The sequence below is a fragment of the Carcharodon carcharias genome, chromosome 19 (genome assembly GCF_017639515.1).
Source record: "Carcharodon carcharias isolate sCarCar2 chromosome 19, sCarCar2.pri, whole genome shotgun sequence".
Lineage (NCBI taxonomy): Eukaryota > Metazoa > Chordata > Chondrichthyes > Lamniformes > Lamnidae > Carcharodon > Carcharodon carcharias.
Genome location: NC_054485.1, coordinates 34188085 through 34204435, shown reverse-complemented (window position 1 = coordinate 34204435; position 16351 = coordinate 34188085). Strand labels below are relative to the sequence as shown.

Here is a 16351-nt window from a genome sequence, read left to right as displayed (position 1 = left end):
CAGATGCTACCATGGCCTGCTGAGTATTTCCAGCATTTTCTGTTTGTACTCCATGAAAAATGAGTTAGGTTCATAGCTGCTATTCCCTGTACACTAAATTTCTGATCACAGCTGTATTGTAATGGGGGGAACTTTCCTGCAGGGAAACAAAATGTAAAAAGATACCAGCAAGCAATTCAATTGAGACCGCCCTCTACTGTATCTGTCACTGTGCCTGGGATCTACTGAGTAAAGAACAAGCTTATAAAGTACATGACAATAAAAAAGCCATTGGCAAACAAGTAATGGAAAATATGGCATAATCCTAATGTGCATTAGGCTGAGACAATTTAAAATCATTTCACATAGGGCCTTAGCATAAGGCTTTCATCCCATCAACCTGAGCTGAGTTGAAATTAAATCCCAAATGTGTGGAACACAATGGTAACCTCTTGCTTCAACTTGCTACTCCCTGCTCTACCATCCCCAAAAGCAGAAATTTTTATTGCTACATCGCATGGGCTTACGGTTCCTGAAATTTCAACAGCAGCCTCTAATGGTCAGGCTATCCAAGGCCTTGAATATGAAATGCTTGATCATAATACTCAGTTCACAAAACAAAGAGCGTTTTTTGACCACGTGCAAGTAATTAAAATATTTTCAACATACTATTAAGCTCCAAAGGAATACAAACAAATCAATTACGGGATGAGACAGCAGATGAGACAGCTATTGCGAATACAACACTACCCCTTGCTGAATAAACAGGAAATCTGTACAGTCAGAACAAACATGCCCAGTGCTTTAAGCATTAACACTAAAGCACATCTATGGTCTGCTTATTATACATGACCTGTATACTAAATTTATCACGGACAGTATGAACAGCCTGTCAGGATTGCACCTGCTCCTCACAGAGTGGTAGATTTACTGAGTTCACCAGGTGGTCTATTTCACTAATGCAGGACTCTATGAACGGGGAAAAGCAATGGAAAGGGGGAGAAAGTGAGCAAGGAAGGTTCACGATCTTGCCATCCAGGCACTGCACAGCTTGACAAGGGTTATAAAGAAATCTCAACATGAATTATCTTACCCTTTTGGCTAAAGCAAGCTCCTGGGTACCAACTAGCCCCCCATGAAGGATGGAGCGGGAAGAGGGAAATTAAATCTTCAAAAATTTGGAAACATAAATCAAAAAAACCACAAAATCTTCCTCGAGTTAAATCAATGCAAAAAATGTTTTAAAACACTGAGGGGACTCTTGCCTCATCCTGAATGGGTTGTGTTTAATATTGATTGACTAATAAAGATTCACTGATAATTCTGTTTATATGTGAGCCAATGGGCATGATATCCCAGCTTACACATAAATGTGGTGAATAAAATTAGTAAGTTTTAAACCACAAAGTTTTGCCTTAAAATAGTGCTGCACTCAAAACACACAGAATTACAATTTTACAACTTGATTCTGAATCAATGTTTCTTGTCCTTCTTAAACAAAATATTTTTTTCCTGTCGCTGCGTCAAAATCCTGGAGCTCCCTTCCTAACAGCACTGTGGGCGTTCCTACACCACATCGACTGCAAAAGCTCAAGGCGGCGGCACACCACCATCTTCTCAAGGGCAATTAGGGATGGGCAATAAATGCTGGCCTAGCCAGTGACACCCACATTCCATGAACGAACAAAAAACTGCACCATTTGAGCTGAGAATGAAAATTAACCGTTTAAAGCATGACATTGCTGCTTCAAATGGGTCTGAACATCATGAACTCTCCGTGAGAAACTGGGTATAGCCATCACCATAATCAAACACCAGGGAACGAAAAATATCCATGGCATTAATTCATGCAGAGCACTAACAGGGACACAATGGATACTGATTGGTCACCTCAGGAATGACAGTAACTTTATCTTCAAAAATAGATCACAAAATTGATTTCAAATTGTCCTGGTCACTATTTATCCCTCAACCTATAATCAATTAAAAAAACACTGGTGTTTGCGGGAGTTTGCTGTGCACAGATTGGCAGACACATTTCCCACATTACGCCACTGCCTACACTTCAAGGAGTACTTCATTGGCTGTAAAGTGCTTTGGACCACCCTATGATCATAAAAGGAGCTAAGGAAATGCAAATATGTCCTTTCTAAAACAAGAGATCACCCAACACACATGCTTATGACCTCAATTTCAAAAGAGATTTTTGTGCTTGTTTACAATATTAAGAAAGTGGGAGCCAGGTTGTATTTCCTGACTCCAGTTGCCAGTAACTTCTCTCCTCTAAAGGCTGTCAAGACAACCACAACACCAAAAGCAGGAAACACAGCACCGTCAATCAGCACGTCATTAACTGACAGGAGAGCCTCTGTTTACAAAATATTGCCAGCACATTGTAAAAATATCCAGAAAACATTAAAGAAAAGCTGCACAAAATTCTTTAATAAAATGCCATCTTTTTCACAGTTGTACACCCGATGCCATTACAAGTTTAAAACCGGGTTTGCTTTTAAAAGGTTTTGCTCCTAAGTCCTGTTTCCAATCAAGAGAAAAGCAAGCAGTCTGAGTTTTCCACCTATAACACTTCACAACTGGCCAAGAACAGTGGAATAGCACTTCTCTCCTGATAATGAAGCACTTTACCTTCTCTCCAAGTGGATATTGATAATTCAACAGCATGGTGAGGAGGAATGGATCCTTCCACTCGTGTAAAGGTATAAATAGTTCTACACAGAAAATCAGAAGAGAGGAGCACACAGTTTGATCACTCAGCCCAAGGCTTAAAGCAGCTGTTAACTGTTTTCCTGCAGAGTACTCAGGGCTCTCTCCCAGGACAAACAAGGACCACTCAACAATTGGCGCAATGGCAGGCCTCAAATAAAAAAATGAGTGCAAAGATAAGTCCAGCAATTACAAGCCAATCAGTTTAACTGTAGTGGTGGTGAAACTTCGAAAAACAATAATTCAGGACAAAATTAAAAAGTCACATAGACAAATATGGGTTAATTAAAGAAAGCCAGCATGGGTTTCTTAAGGGAAAATAACATTTAACTTACCTGCTGGAGTTTTTCTGAAGAGGTAACAGAGAGGGTTGATGAAGGCAATGCCACTGATGTGGTATACATGGACTTCCAAAAGGCATTGATACAGTGCCACACAACAGACTTATCAGCAAAATATTGGCTCATGGAATAAAAGGGACAATAGCAACATGGATATGAAATTGACTGAGTGCCAGGAAACAGTGGTTGATGGGTGTTTTCCAGGTTGGAAGAAGGTTTGTAGTGGAGTTCATCAGGGGTCAGTGCTGAGACCCTTGCTGTTTCTAATATATATTAATGACCTAGACCTTGGTGTACAGGACACAATTTCAAAGTTTGCGGATGCCACAAAAATTGGAAGCATTGTGAACTGAGAGGAGGGTAGTGTAGAACTTCAAAAGGATATAGACAAGTTGGTGGATTGGGCGGACAAATGGCAGATAAAGCTCAATGCGGAGAAATGTGAAGTGATTCATTTTGGTAGGCTGAACACAAAGAGACAATATAAACTAAAGAGGTACAACTCTAAAGGGGGTGCAGGAGCAGAGGGATCTGGGTGTATATATGCACAAGTCTTTGAAGGTGGGAGGACAGGTTGAGAGAGCGGTTAATTGAGCATACATTATCAAAGGTGTTACTAATAGAGGCACAGAATACAAAAGCATGGAGGTTATATCGAGTTTGTTTAAGACACTAGTTCAGCCTCAGTCCGTGTACTGCATCCAGTTCTGGGCGCTGCACTTTAGGAAGGATGTGAAGACATTAGAGACAATGCAGAAAAGATTCACAAGAATGGTTCCAGGGATGAGGAACTTCAATTATGAAGATATATTGGAAAAGTTGGGACTGTTTTCCTTGGAGAAGAGAAAGCTGAGGGGAGATTTGATAGAGATACTCAAAATCATGAGGGGTCTGGACAGAATAGATAGGGAAAATCTTCCAACACATGAAAGCACAGAGAACCAGAGGACACAGATTTAAAGTAATTGGCAAAAGAAGCAAAAGCAATATGAGGAAAAACTTTTTCACACCAAGTGATTGGTATCTGGAATGCACTACCTGAGAGTGTACTGGAGGCAGGTTCAATCGAGGCATTCAAAAAGGAATTGGACTGTTATCTGAAAAGGAAGGATGTGTAGAGTTACGGTGAGAAGGCAGGGAATGACACTAGGTGAAATGGTCATTTAGGGAACCAGTGCCAACACAACAAACTGAATGGCCTGCTTCTGTGCTGCAACAATTCTGTAATTCTGAGAATTAACAAACCAACAAGGTTTATATATGACTTACAGATTATCTTTCCACATGAGGTCTCAAAGAAATTCCTATTTTAAATGGGTAAGCCTACCAGCACTCCAAGTTGAAGCAGGAAGACATTGTGGTAATATACAAGGTTTGAAAAAGGTAACCTGGTCGTGAGCGCAACGACACAGTGAGATAAAGCGTCATTCCTGTGAATCCCCAGTGTGAGGGGCGTGGAACTCAGTTAAAGCATAAGTAGACAAGGAATAAAACTGAAGCACTTGAGGATAACTCAATCAAGGCTGCTCGCACGCACCTCCTGGCAACCAAAACAGAAAATAAGAGTTGAAGGTAGTTACTCAGACCAGCAAAAGGCGTAGAGTGATGTTCCACAAGGATCTGTGTGGGACCACTGTTGTTCACCATTTATATAAACGATTTGGACTCAATTTGTGAATGACACCAAATTAGGGAGTATCATTAATACTGAGGAACACTACGACAAAGTACAAGTAGACATTAATAAACTTACAGAATGGGCATTTAATTGGCAAATTAATTTCATGATAGTCAAGTATGAGGCATTGCATTTTGGTTAGAAGCATGAGCTGTCCATACACCTCTCTGAAAACAAGAGTCTTAATAGGATAGATAAGAAAGTCATCTAGTGAACAGATAAGCAAGTCACTAAAATTTGCAACAGAGGTTAATAAGGCCATAAAAGGGGCAAATAAAGCTCTGATGTTCATTTCTAGAGTAATACATAAGTGGAGAAGTTATGTTAACTTTATGCAGAACATTAGTTTGACCATATAAATACTGTGCACAATTCCGGTCTCCATATTATAAAAAGGATATGAGGCACTAAAGAAGGCGCCAAAAAGATTTACAAGGACGAAACCAGAACTGAGATGTCATACTGATTGGGAAAGATTGAACAGGCTGGGACTCTAAGAAAAGAGAAGGCTGAGGGGTGACATGATAGAGGTCCTTAAGATTATGAAAGGGTTTGATAGAGTAGAGAAGATGTTTCTGCTTGTGAGGGAGACTAAATCTAGGAGCTATAAATACAATAGTTGCTATAAGGAATTCAGAAGAAATATCCTTACCCACAGACTAATTAGCATGCAGAAATCTCTAATAAAAGTAGTTGAGGCAAGTAGCACAGGTGCATTTAGGGAAGCTAGATAAGCACATGAAAGAGAAATAAATAGAATGGCACATTACAACATAATCTTAATTTTGCATATGTTTTTTTCTTTATGTCCCCTTTTCACCCATTTTCCTCTCCCTTTCTCCCTGGAGACATTGACTGCTTTCTGGGTATTGTTCCACAAGCACTGGTCTCCTACAATATCTCACCAAATAACCATTATTTTCATACATGCCCAAAGAGTGTGTGTGTCAACAGGCTATTCAACTGGGGAATACACACAGCCAATTCAACAAATGTACCTCCAGGAGACATCCCTAGATGGCAATCAAAGCAGGAACATGGCATGTTTCCCTTTCCTAGCATACAGTGCTGAGACTATAGTGCCCAAACCACCACCATTCATATCAACCAGCCCAGAAACAGTTGAGACCTATGGGTTGAACCTACTGCACCCTTCCCAAGTCTGTCAGAGCTGAGCTACTCACTGACCGACCCAATTGGATCATGAGGGAAGCATTGCTTTTTTCATTTAGGTTTAATAAAGAGTGCATGTCCTACAAGTTAACCAAGAAACCAGGATTTTTGCAGATTGCCAACAGGAAATTGCATTTCAAAAAAGTACCTTTCACAAATTGCACAAAGATAACTGCTACAGAAGTGGTAATGCATTTTGGGAACACAGGGTGTGCATCATCTGAACTCTGACTGCACACTAACTTGCAATTTCCTCCTAGTTATCTAGCCATCTGTACACGTTAATCTGTTAAACTTTGGAAAAACAAAATTCAATTTTTCTGGAAGAAATCCTATTTAAAAACTGGAGCGAGTGAACAAATGCAAAGGCATGTTATGCTTGGGCCAGGTAGATATTTATCATGACTGCACCTACACAGACTAAATAGGGAACTGTAAATTCTTCAATCAGCTGTCCCAGGGACACAGCTGCTGAAGGGTCCCTTGTGGACAAGTATTCACAGGTGGATAACTTTTGATCATTTATATTTAGAAAGTATCCAATAATAAAAATGGAAACAAACAACGTTAAAATCCTTATACTAAAAGTAGAAATATTGAAAATACTGAACAGGTCAGGTAGCATCTGTGGAGGGAGAACAGAGTTAAGGTTTCAGGTCAATGACCTTTCATCAGAATAGAATGTTAAACTCTTGACTAGGTACTTTGTCGTGTACAGACTTGAAAAAGCGAGATCACAATACTCCGTTAAAATATTTTCACATGACATGAATTTATAAATACACATATTTTTCTCTCCTCAAGATCTTGGAATGGCATTCATTGATACCAAATGAAACAAACAAGTTTCTCCCTCTCTGTGGAAAACATTCTGTCTCCATTATGGTTGAACTTGGGCTACGTACCAACTCAGAGTCAAACCTACAATGTCCGTCATGGGTAGTGACTATGTTACTGCACTATTAATCCTGACAGAGAGCTCAAAAAGAATTCAGTTTAAAAAATCTGGAATCAGTATTGAAAAAGAAAAGTGGTAAATTACAAAGTTGTCAGATTGTCATAAAAACCTAACTGCTTCATTGACGTCCTTTAGGGAGGGGTTTCTGCTGCCCTTAGCTAGTCTAGACTGTATGCCCCACACAAAGGCCGAGTTATTAATTGTCTTATGAAGTGGCCTAGCAAGTCACTCAATTATTAAACCGGTACAAAAGGCAGCTCACCGCCATTTTCTCAGGGACAACTACTACTAATTAACGGTTCAAGGTCCTTTACAAATTAATGATACTTCTTCAAAATGGCCAGCTGGCTTTGAGCACATCTTGGAAATTCTGAAAGTACCCTTTGGCTCCAGGTTTGCCAGCTGTCCCATACCGCAGTGGGAGTTAAGAATGAACAGAAGTGCCATACAATTGCGATAAAATGTTACCCTTTAAATGGTAGACTAAGTTCAGTTTGAATTAAATTGATCCAGGTCCAATTTGATTTTTATGCCCTATTTTACAGCATCTTGCGGCAAAGAAGGGCTTATAATGCCAACCTGTAACAGGATGCAGTCTATACTTGCTGTATAGGAGGTCATAAAGCTATTAGCATATTACATCTAAACACGCCTGACATGAATCAAACAAGGCAACTTCATAAGTGGTTCTAGTCAGCAATTTCTGACAAATAGTAACCACAGAAAATCCAAAATGAAGATGCAATGAAAATCCATTGTAACATTTGCAATATCATAGATCTTAAGAAATTGAAGTTATCTTTAGAAAGAAGCTTCACATTCTGCCACATCTCAGACAGATCCAACTGTGGCAAGCTGCTGTTAAAACATCATATTGTCTCTCACTTCCTCCCAATAAAGGACAATAACCCTTTACAACAAAAACACCTTGTACTTGTATAACACATTTAATGTAATAAAGCATTCCAAGGCACTTCACAGGGGTATTATCAAATAAAATATGACACCAAGCTACAAAGGAGATATTAGGTCAAATGACCAAATGCTTGGTCAATGAGGTAGGTTTTAAGGAGCATCTTAAAAGGAGGAAAGAGAAATAGAGAGAGGGGGATAGTTTTATGGACGGAATTCCAAAGCCAAGCACAACCACTAATGGTGGAGAGAGAAAGTTGGGATGCTCAAAAAGCAGGAATAAAAGGAATCTCTGAGGATTGTGGAACTGGAGGAGATTAAAGAGATAGGGAGGGGCCATGTAATGAAGGGATTTGAGAACAAACATGAGAATTTGAAAATGGAGACACTGTTTAACCATAAGTCATTGTACTTCAGCAAGCAGAGGGATGATGGGTGAATGGCATTTGGTGCGCGTTAGGACATGGGCAGACTTTTGGATAACTTTCAAGTTTACAGAGAATAAGACATGGGAGGCTGGACAGAATTGCCTAGCAAAGGAAGGTGTGCTTGTTCACTCTGCAATTATGACTGAATAAATGGCAGCATTATATAACATCTAATAATTCAATACAAAACAAATCAGCAGAATTCAACCAACCAATCAACAAGCTTAAAAGAGGAAGTTCCACACCAAAACAAAGTATTTATCCACAGTACTTCCTTTATGCATAACTTACCTTGCTGCATTTGTGGATCTCATAGCAATATATCAAAATTATCTGCTAGCATCATTTCATACATTCACAGGAACCATTACCCATCACTTAATTATTTATTACCTATCTCTAAAATGATCTTGAATTAATTCCACCAAAAAGTCAGGATGCTTTCTGATGGTTTGCTTAAAAATTGTGTTACATTTAAAGCCAAAGTGACAGCAAAACATTTCTATTCCCTTAAATTTACTGGCTAGATTTATTAAAACATAATTAATCAGGGTTCTTGAGACCTCAAAGAATGCAATGTCATCACTTTCTTAAACTACAGAGTTGAGATTCTCACACATGTAGATTATTTGTTTATATAAATAGAAATTGAATATATGAAAAATAATAAAACAAACTCATTGACACCTCGCATGAAAGATAAACGTCCGAACGCAGAACCTTTGGCCTGACCCCTGGTTCCCCAATGGTTTGATTGTATTATTCAATGGATCGATCATTGGTTTCCCAGGTGTTAGTCAAATGTCTTTCCGCGGTAAGATTTGTTACCCCGTTCCTTGAGATGTAGCTTACTGCGAATTCCCGACGAGATTTAAAAGTCCTGCAGCTGGCGATTCTTTACCTTCTTGGGTTCCTGAGTCGCTGACAAACGAGACTGCAGCTTTAAAGCCTGCTCCTGCACCCCGTCAGCAGCCATGATCCCACCGTCTCTGGCCCAGCAACCACCCGGAAGTAGTTCCGCGCATTCAACCTGGAACTGAACAATGTCCATTGTAGTTAATAGACCCTATTCACAATCGCCATCTTGTTTTGACACGTGGCTCAACAACTTCCACTTTGTAGAAAAAATCGGTTATGACGCTCTCAGGAGTTCATCATCTGGCATCACGAAAATATACATGAATACGAAACTGCTAAATTGCTATATTGTCATTAAATTAAACAGTAGTGATATTTGGCGACCTGGCCTAATATCGCCTTTTTTGGCCTGGGTGTCAAATTTTGCCTTTTAACCCTGCTGCGAAGGGTCTTGGTACGTTTTATTATGTTAAAGGTGCTGTATAAATACAAGTTATTGTTGCTATTGATATTCGCATAGAATATAAACAATTAAGTATTGTCGATTGAACGTCTTAACGATATATTGATATATTAAAACTAGCTTTAACAGGAATTGTTCTTATAAATAATTCATGTTTCATTCTTCATAACTAATATAAAACAATATATAATAAATTGTTATGAGACTGTTTTATTTCAAGACGAGTAAGAAATAGAATACTGCTCTGACTATTATTTGATTTACAGGACATGGGAAATTCTGCATTTGATATATATAAAATAAACTTGTTCAAGGTATATTATCTTAGATGATTGGGATATAGTCTACCAAAAGGAGAAAAAAAGCCTGATGAAAAAAAAACTATTAATAGGAATCCTTAAATGGTGTATAATATGAGACTCAAACATTGATCAACTTGCTGTTAAGAGAAGAATTTGCTATCAAGAAGATTGATCTAGACTAGACTTGTTTGTGTACATAATAACATTTCATAACTTCAAATGAAAACAATTAAGTTTTCTCTATATATTTTTCCCAATTTATTCCCTTCTTCCTCTCTCTCCCATTCTGAAAGGATTGGCTCCTGTGGGAGCAGGGTTCCAAGGGCACCATTGCTCTGCAGCATGTTGCCCAAATTACCATTCTCCATGTGAGAGCTTAGATATGAAGGCAATTTGCTGCACAGCATCCTGCCACATAATGGGCATCCATACCTGCAAACATCCAGCAGGGGTGAGTGGATAGCAATTAGGAGCAGGAACCCTGGATGCCTGTCTTTTCTTTAATCAAAGGACAGTGACACCAATTGTAGCACGCCTATTACTGAGCTAAAGTTAGACAACCAAGCACAGATTGCTAAATCAAACCTGGGATCTTACTGAGTTTTATGGCTCAGCTACCAAAGGTTTTAATGAATTCTCTATTTAAGAGATTATTTTATAAACATTTCTGAATAAATTGTTTTTCCATTTTCTTAATGCAATATATAATACAAAAGGAGAAGAAGGTTATGAACATGTAAAATTGGTTGCAAAACATTCATGTAGCCAAAACCTGAAACAAGCAATTTAATCTGTGATGGAAAGTATGCACACTCAGATAAACTTTAAAAAAATGTTTGTGATGTAGTGCAATAAAGGTATAACCATGGGGATAAATATAATTTATTTTACAGCAGTCAAAACCCATTATAATTTGAAATAGTATTAAGTGAAACCTTAACACAGCAGGTAACACTGTCTCCAAATGCTTGAGCAATTGGTCAGAGGCCCCATCTTTCAGATAATTTGTTAAACTCAGACCCCAGTTGCTTGTTTCAGTGATTTGGGTGGATGTTAAAAACACCTATGTCATGATTTGAAAAAGAATACAAAGTTCTCCTGGTGTCCTAACCAACATTCTGCCCTCAAACCACACTAACTTGTTCAATAACAGATTAAATGGTCATTCATTTACGAACTGTTTTTTCCGATCTCACCATACATAAGTTGGCTGCTGTATTGGCTACATACCCAAGGCCTCTCCACTTCAAGGAAAGTCATTGAATACTTTACACTGCTTATGAGAGACATGATAAATTGCTAAGCAATTCTTTCTTTTCTATATATTCCTTTTATTTTCCCAGTAAGGGTCCTCGGATGGAGATCAGGCATAAGAAACCTGCCTGAATTTTTCCCTGTCTCCACTAACCCTCTTCAGCCTTTATGGGATCTAAGTGAAATGGATTTGGTCAACCCAATTACTAGTAGGTGTAAATTCATAGCACAAAATTTCCCATAATTCCACAGCAATTGACAATAGTTGATTTTGGAAATACAAAGCTTAACTAAAAAAATTCACAAAAAACATGATCCTTTTCTGAAGATATTGTTGAATATTTTTGAAGCAGAACAGATGTGCTTTAACTTTTATATGATTTGAGTTATGCTTGTCCTGGGAGTGCTCCATGTTGGTGCTAAAGGTGCTCAAGTATTTCTTTCACAATCCCTCAGCTTGATAAGCATAAAATTCAACAAGAATGAAAACAAAAACAAAAACAAAAATATTACAATGTTTTTAATATATACATTGCCTTAAGATGTCTGTTTGCAACATTGGTGTCATATTTGGCCTCAAGATGAGCTTCCAACTATATAGTCACACCTTCACTAAGACTGCCTATTTCCACCTCTATAACATCACCCAGATTCACCCTTCTCAGCTCATATGCTGCTGAGACCCTCATTCATGCTTTTGTCACCTCTAGACTTGACTATTCCAATGGAGTCCTGGCTGGTCTCCCATATTCTACCCTCCACAAATTTGAGGTAATCTAAAACCCTGCTGCCCCTATCTTAACTTGTACCAAATCCCATTCAACAATTGCCCTGTGCTCACTGACCAACATTAGCTCCTGGTTAAACAATGAATTGATATTTAAATTCTCATCATTGTTTTCAAATCCTTCCATAACCTAGCCCCATTCCATCTCTGTAATCTTCTCTATTGCACAACACTCCAAGATATCTCCACTCATCTAATTCTCGTCTCTTGAACATCCCCAATTTTAATCGCGCCACCATTTGTGGCAATGCATTCAATTTCCTAGGATCTAAGCTCTGGAATTTCCTCCTTACACCTCTCTGCCTCTCTACCACATTTTCATCCTTTAAGTCACTCCTTAAAACCTATCTCTTTGACCAAGCTTTTGGTCATCTGACCTAATATGTCCTCATGTGGCTCAGTGTTATATTTGGTTTGATAATGCCTCTATGAAGAGCCTTGGGGAATACTTAATTTCATCAAAACCTCAATATGAATACTAATTATTGTTGTTATAAATAAATTAAGTTTGCATCTCATTGGAGCATGTGATCAATATACAACAGCCAAAATATATATTCCACTGAAATGTCACTTTTAACAAAGATATTTTACAAATGTATATCAGTGAATGACAGCGACTGGTGATATTAGCAACTAAGATAATATCCATACTGTTCTATAACGTTGTCGCGGCACATCCATATAACATTCCTCAAAAATGTACTTCCAATAAGTATCTAATCTGGAACAAAAACAAAAATACCTGGAAAAACTCAGCAGGTCTGACAGCATCTGCGGAGAGGGATACAGTTGATGTTTCGAGTCGGTATGGATCTTCGTCAGAACTAAAGAAATATAGAAATGTGGTGAAATATAAGCTGGTAGAGGGGGGTGGGACAGGTAGAGCTGGATAGAGGGCCAGTGATAGGTGGAGGCAAAGAAGAGATTGCCAAAGATGTCGTAGACAAAAGGACAAAGGGGTGTTGACGGTGGTGATATTATCTAAGGAATGTGCTAATGGTGACATTAAGGGTAGAAAGCAGGACAAACAAGTTACAGATAGCCCTAGTGGGGGTGGGGTGGGGTGGGGGGGAAGGGATCGAAATGGGCTAAAAGGTGGAGCTAAAACAATGGATCAAAATAAATTTAAAAATAGGAGGGAAAATAAAAAATATAGTTGTAAAAAATTATAAATTATTGGAAAAGGGGGGATCGGAAAGGGGGTGGGGATGGAGGAGAGAGTTCATGATCTGAAATTGTTGAACTCAATATTAAGTCCAGAAGACTGTAAAGTGCCTAGTCGGAAGATGAGGTGCTGTTCCTCCAGTTTGCATTGAGCTTCACTGGAACGTTGCAGCAGGCCAATGACTGAGAGCAGGGTGGTGTGTTGAAATGGCAAGCGACAGGGAGGTCTGGGTCATGCTTGCGGACAGACCGAAGGTGTTCCGCAAATCTGTCACCCAGTCTGCGTTTGGTCTCTCCAATGTACAGGAGATCGCATTGGGAGCAGCGAATACAGTAGACTAAATTGAGGGAAGTGCAAGTGAAGTGCTGCTTCACTTAAAAGGAATATTTGGGCCCTTGGACGGTGAGGATGGGGGAAGTAAAGGGGCAGGTGTTGCACCTTCTGCGGTTGCACGGGAAGGTGCCGTGGGAGGCGTTTGAGGTGTAGTGAGTGATGGCGGAGAGAACCAGGGTGTCCCGGAGGGAACAATCCCTGCAGAAAGCCACCGGAGGGGTGAAGGTGGTGGCATCATGCTGGAGTTGGCGGAAATGGCAGAGGATGATCCTTTGAATGCGGAGGCTGGTAGGGTGATAAGTGAGGACAAGGGGGACCCTATCATGGTTCTGGGAGGGAGAGGAAGGTGTGAGGACGGATGTGCGGGAGATGGGCCAGACACGGTTGAGGGCCCTGTCAACCACTGTGGGTGAAAAATCTCGATTAAGGAAGAAGGAAGACATGTCAGAGGAACTGTTTTGGAAATTGGCATCATCAGAACAGATGCGACACTATCGACAGTGTCTAATCTGTACAGACAAGGAAGATAATGGATTCAATCACCATTCTATGTGGAGTTAGCTGACTTCAGCTACTGCAATTGAAGGAGAGCTGTCCTTGATCTTAACAGTCCAGTGTTTTTGTTCACTGGATGTGGGCATCGCCAGCTCAGCCAACATTTATTCTCCATCCATAATTGCCCTTGAGAAAGTGGTGAGCTGCTTTCTTGAACCGCCACAGTCCATGTGGTATAGGTAGACACACAGACCTGTGGGGAGGGAGCTCCAGGATTTTGATCCAGCAACAGTGAAGGAACAGTTAGGATGGTATGTGGCATGGAGGAGAACTTGCAGTTGGTGGTGTTCTCATGCATCTGCTGCCCTTGTTCTTCGAGGTGGTAGAGGTCACAGGTTTGGAAGGCACTGTCGAAGAAGCCTTGGTGAGTTGCTGCAGTGCATCTTGTAGATGGTGCACACTGCTGCTATTGTGCAGTGGTGGTGGAGGGAATGAATGTTTAAGGTAGTGGATGGGGTGCCAATAAGCAGACTGCTTTGTCCTGGATGGTGTCAAGCTTCTTGAATGTTGTTGGAACTGCACTCATCTAGGCGAGTGGAGAGTATTCCATCATATTCCTGACTTGTGCCTTGTAGATGATGGACATGCTTTGGGGAGTCAGGAGGTGGGTTACTCCCAGCCCCTGACCTGCTCTTGTGGACACAGTACTTAGTTGATTGTAACCCCAGGATGTTAATAATGGGGGCTTCAGTGATGGTAATGCCATTGAATGTCAAGGGGAGATGGTTAGATTCTCTCTTGCTGGAGATGATCAATGCCTGGCACTTGTGTGGGGTGTGGCCATTTATCAATCCAAGCCTGAATATTGTCCAGGTCAGTTATTAATAATTATTATAGAAGTGCACTTATTTGAATATCAATTAGTGATAGATTGCACTTAACTACAAACCTCCCAGTTTGTTCAATGGCCTGCTAAGATTCTATGTCAAGGCTCATTTTCTATCTTGAGAATGAACTACTATTAGAGCTACCATCTTAAATGAAAAATTTCCTTTTTCATATGGGTACTATGGTAACTACATTGTTTACATTGCTAAGCCTCTTACTAGGCACCCAACCCTCATGGAAGTCACAGAATCACAGAATGTGTACAGCACAGAAGGAGGCCATTTGGCCCGCCATGTCTTTGCCAGCACTCCATAGGAGCAATTCACCTAGTCTCACTCTCTATTCTATTCCAACATTTAAGGTGCAACTATCTGTATGAAGAGGTTGGATGATCCCCATTGTCTCAAATCAATATGAGTATATATGATTCTACAATGATTCATTTTCCAACTAATTTGTGTTACACATTATCTCAAAAAAGCTTATATCATTCAGTGAGTTAGTGAACTCAATTTAACTCAACTTCATAAGAACATTATAATTTGACTTGAAACAAAATCTCCTCTACACCAAATAGGTTAAAAATCTTAAAATGCTACTGGTATGCTTTGGGCTCTGTTGGCCAGTTTTCAATAGAAAGGATTCAAAGAGTTGCTTCAAGAATTGCAATTTACAGTATTGTATAATCATGAAAACTAAAAGGAGTCTGAGATGATAGGTCATTAAGATGAAGTAGCCTTGATGTTCTTTCTTCAAGATTGTAAATAATAAGCAATTTGTTAATTTGACAAACATCTTACACTCATTTTGTTGGGCAGTTGCTGGTCCCAGGCACTCAGCAGGAAGCCTGGTAAGGCCTTCCCTTTTTTGGCTGCAAACAGGAAGAGACAAATAAGTGACAGACACAGCCAGGAAGCTTTCTGAAACAGGAAAGCTGCAAAGACAGTTAGGTTTCTTAAACAGAAAACTGCAGCAGGTTTTGCTGAAGCAAAGAGGTTAGACATCCAGGGCAAAAATTAAAAGACATCTTGAAATTGTAAATGACTCCTCCTCCTCAGGTACTGTTCCCCCAACCCTTTCAAATCTGTCCTTATTACCCTCTCATAAAAACACTCACCCTTTCCCCACTATCCTTGCAAATTACCCACCAACAACATTCCTTTCCTCTCCCAGGTTCTTCAACATGTCGTAATTTCCCAAATCTGCCTTTTTTTCCTGCAGCTCCATGTATGAACCTTTCCAATTAGATTTCCACCACCACAACATTGTAATTATCCTAATCAAAGTCATAAATAGCATCCTTTGCAACTGTGACCATGATGCTCTAACCCTCCTCCATTGTCCAGCTGGTTCCACTCTTATTCAGCTATGGCCAGCACATCTTCTGCAAGGCCTTCTCTTCCTGCTCCTGCATCAGTAGCTCTAGAGCCCCCTTCTCCTAAGGATTTATCCTCGGCCTCCACAGATTTTCATCTACATACTGCCCCTCACCAACATCATGCAAAGGCAAGATATTAGGTTCCAAGTTTATACTGACAATACCCAGCAGCACCACCTCTCTTGACCCCTCCACTGCCCCTGTGTTGTCAAACTGCTTATCATATACCCAGTCC

The 16351-nt window shown here is 39.9% G+C and overlaps 1 protein-coding gene across 1 annotated transcript in view; it reads right to left on the bottom strand.

The window, feature by feature from the left end:
* The window catches only part of eloa (elongin A), a 66557-nt gene extending 57360 nt beyond the window's left edge, over positions 1-9197 (bottom strand). Inside the window, exon 1 of the mRNA XM_041212777.1 lies at positions 9092-9197. Coding sequence (XP_041068711.1) covers positions 9092-9166 — 75 coding nt within the window. The 5' untranslated portion in view covers positions 9167-9197. The remainder of the gene's footprint in view (positions 1-9091) is intronic.
* Between the last annotated feature and the right edge of the window lie 7154 nt (positions 9198-16351).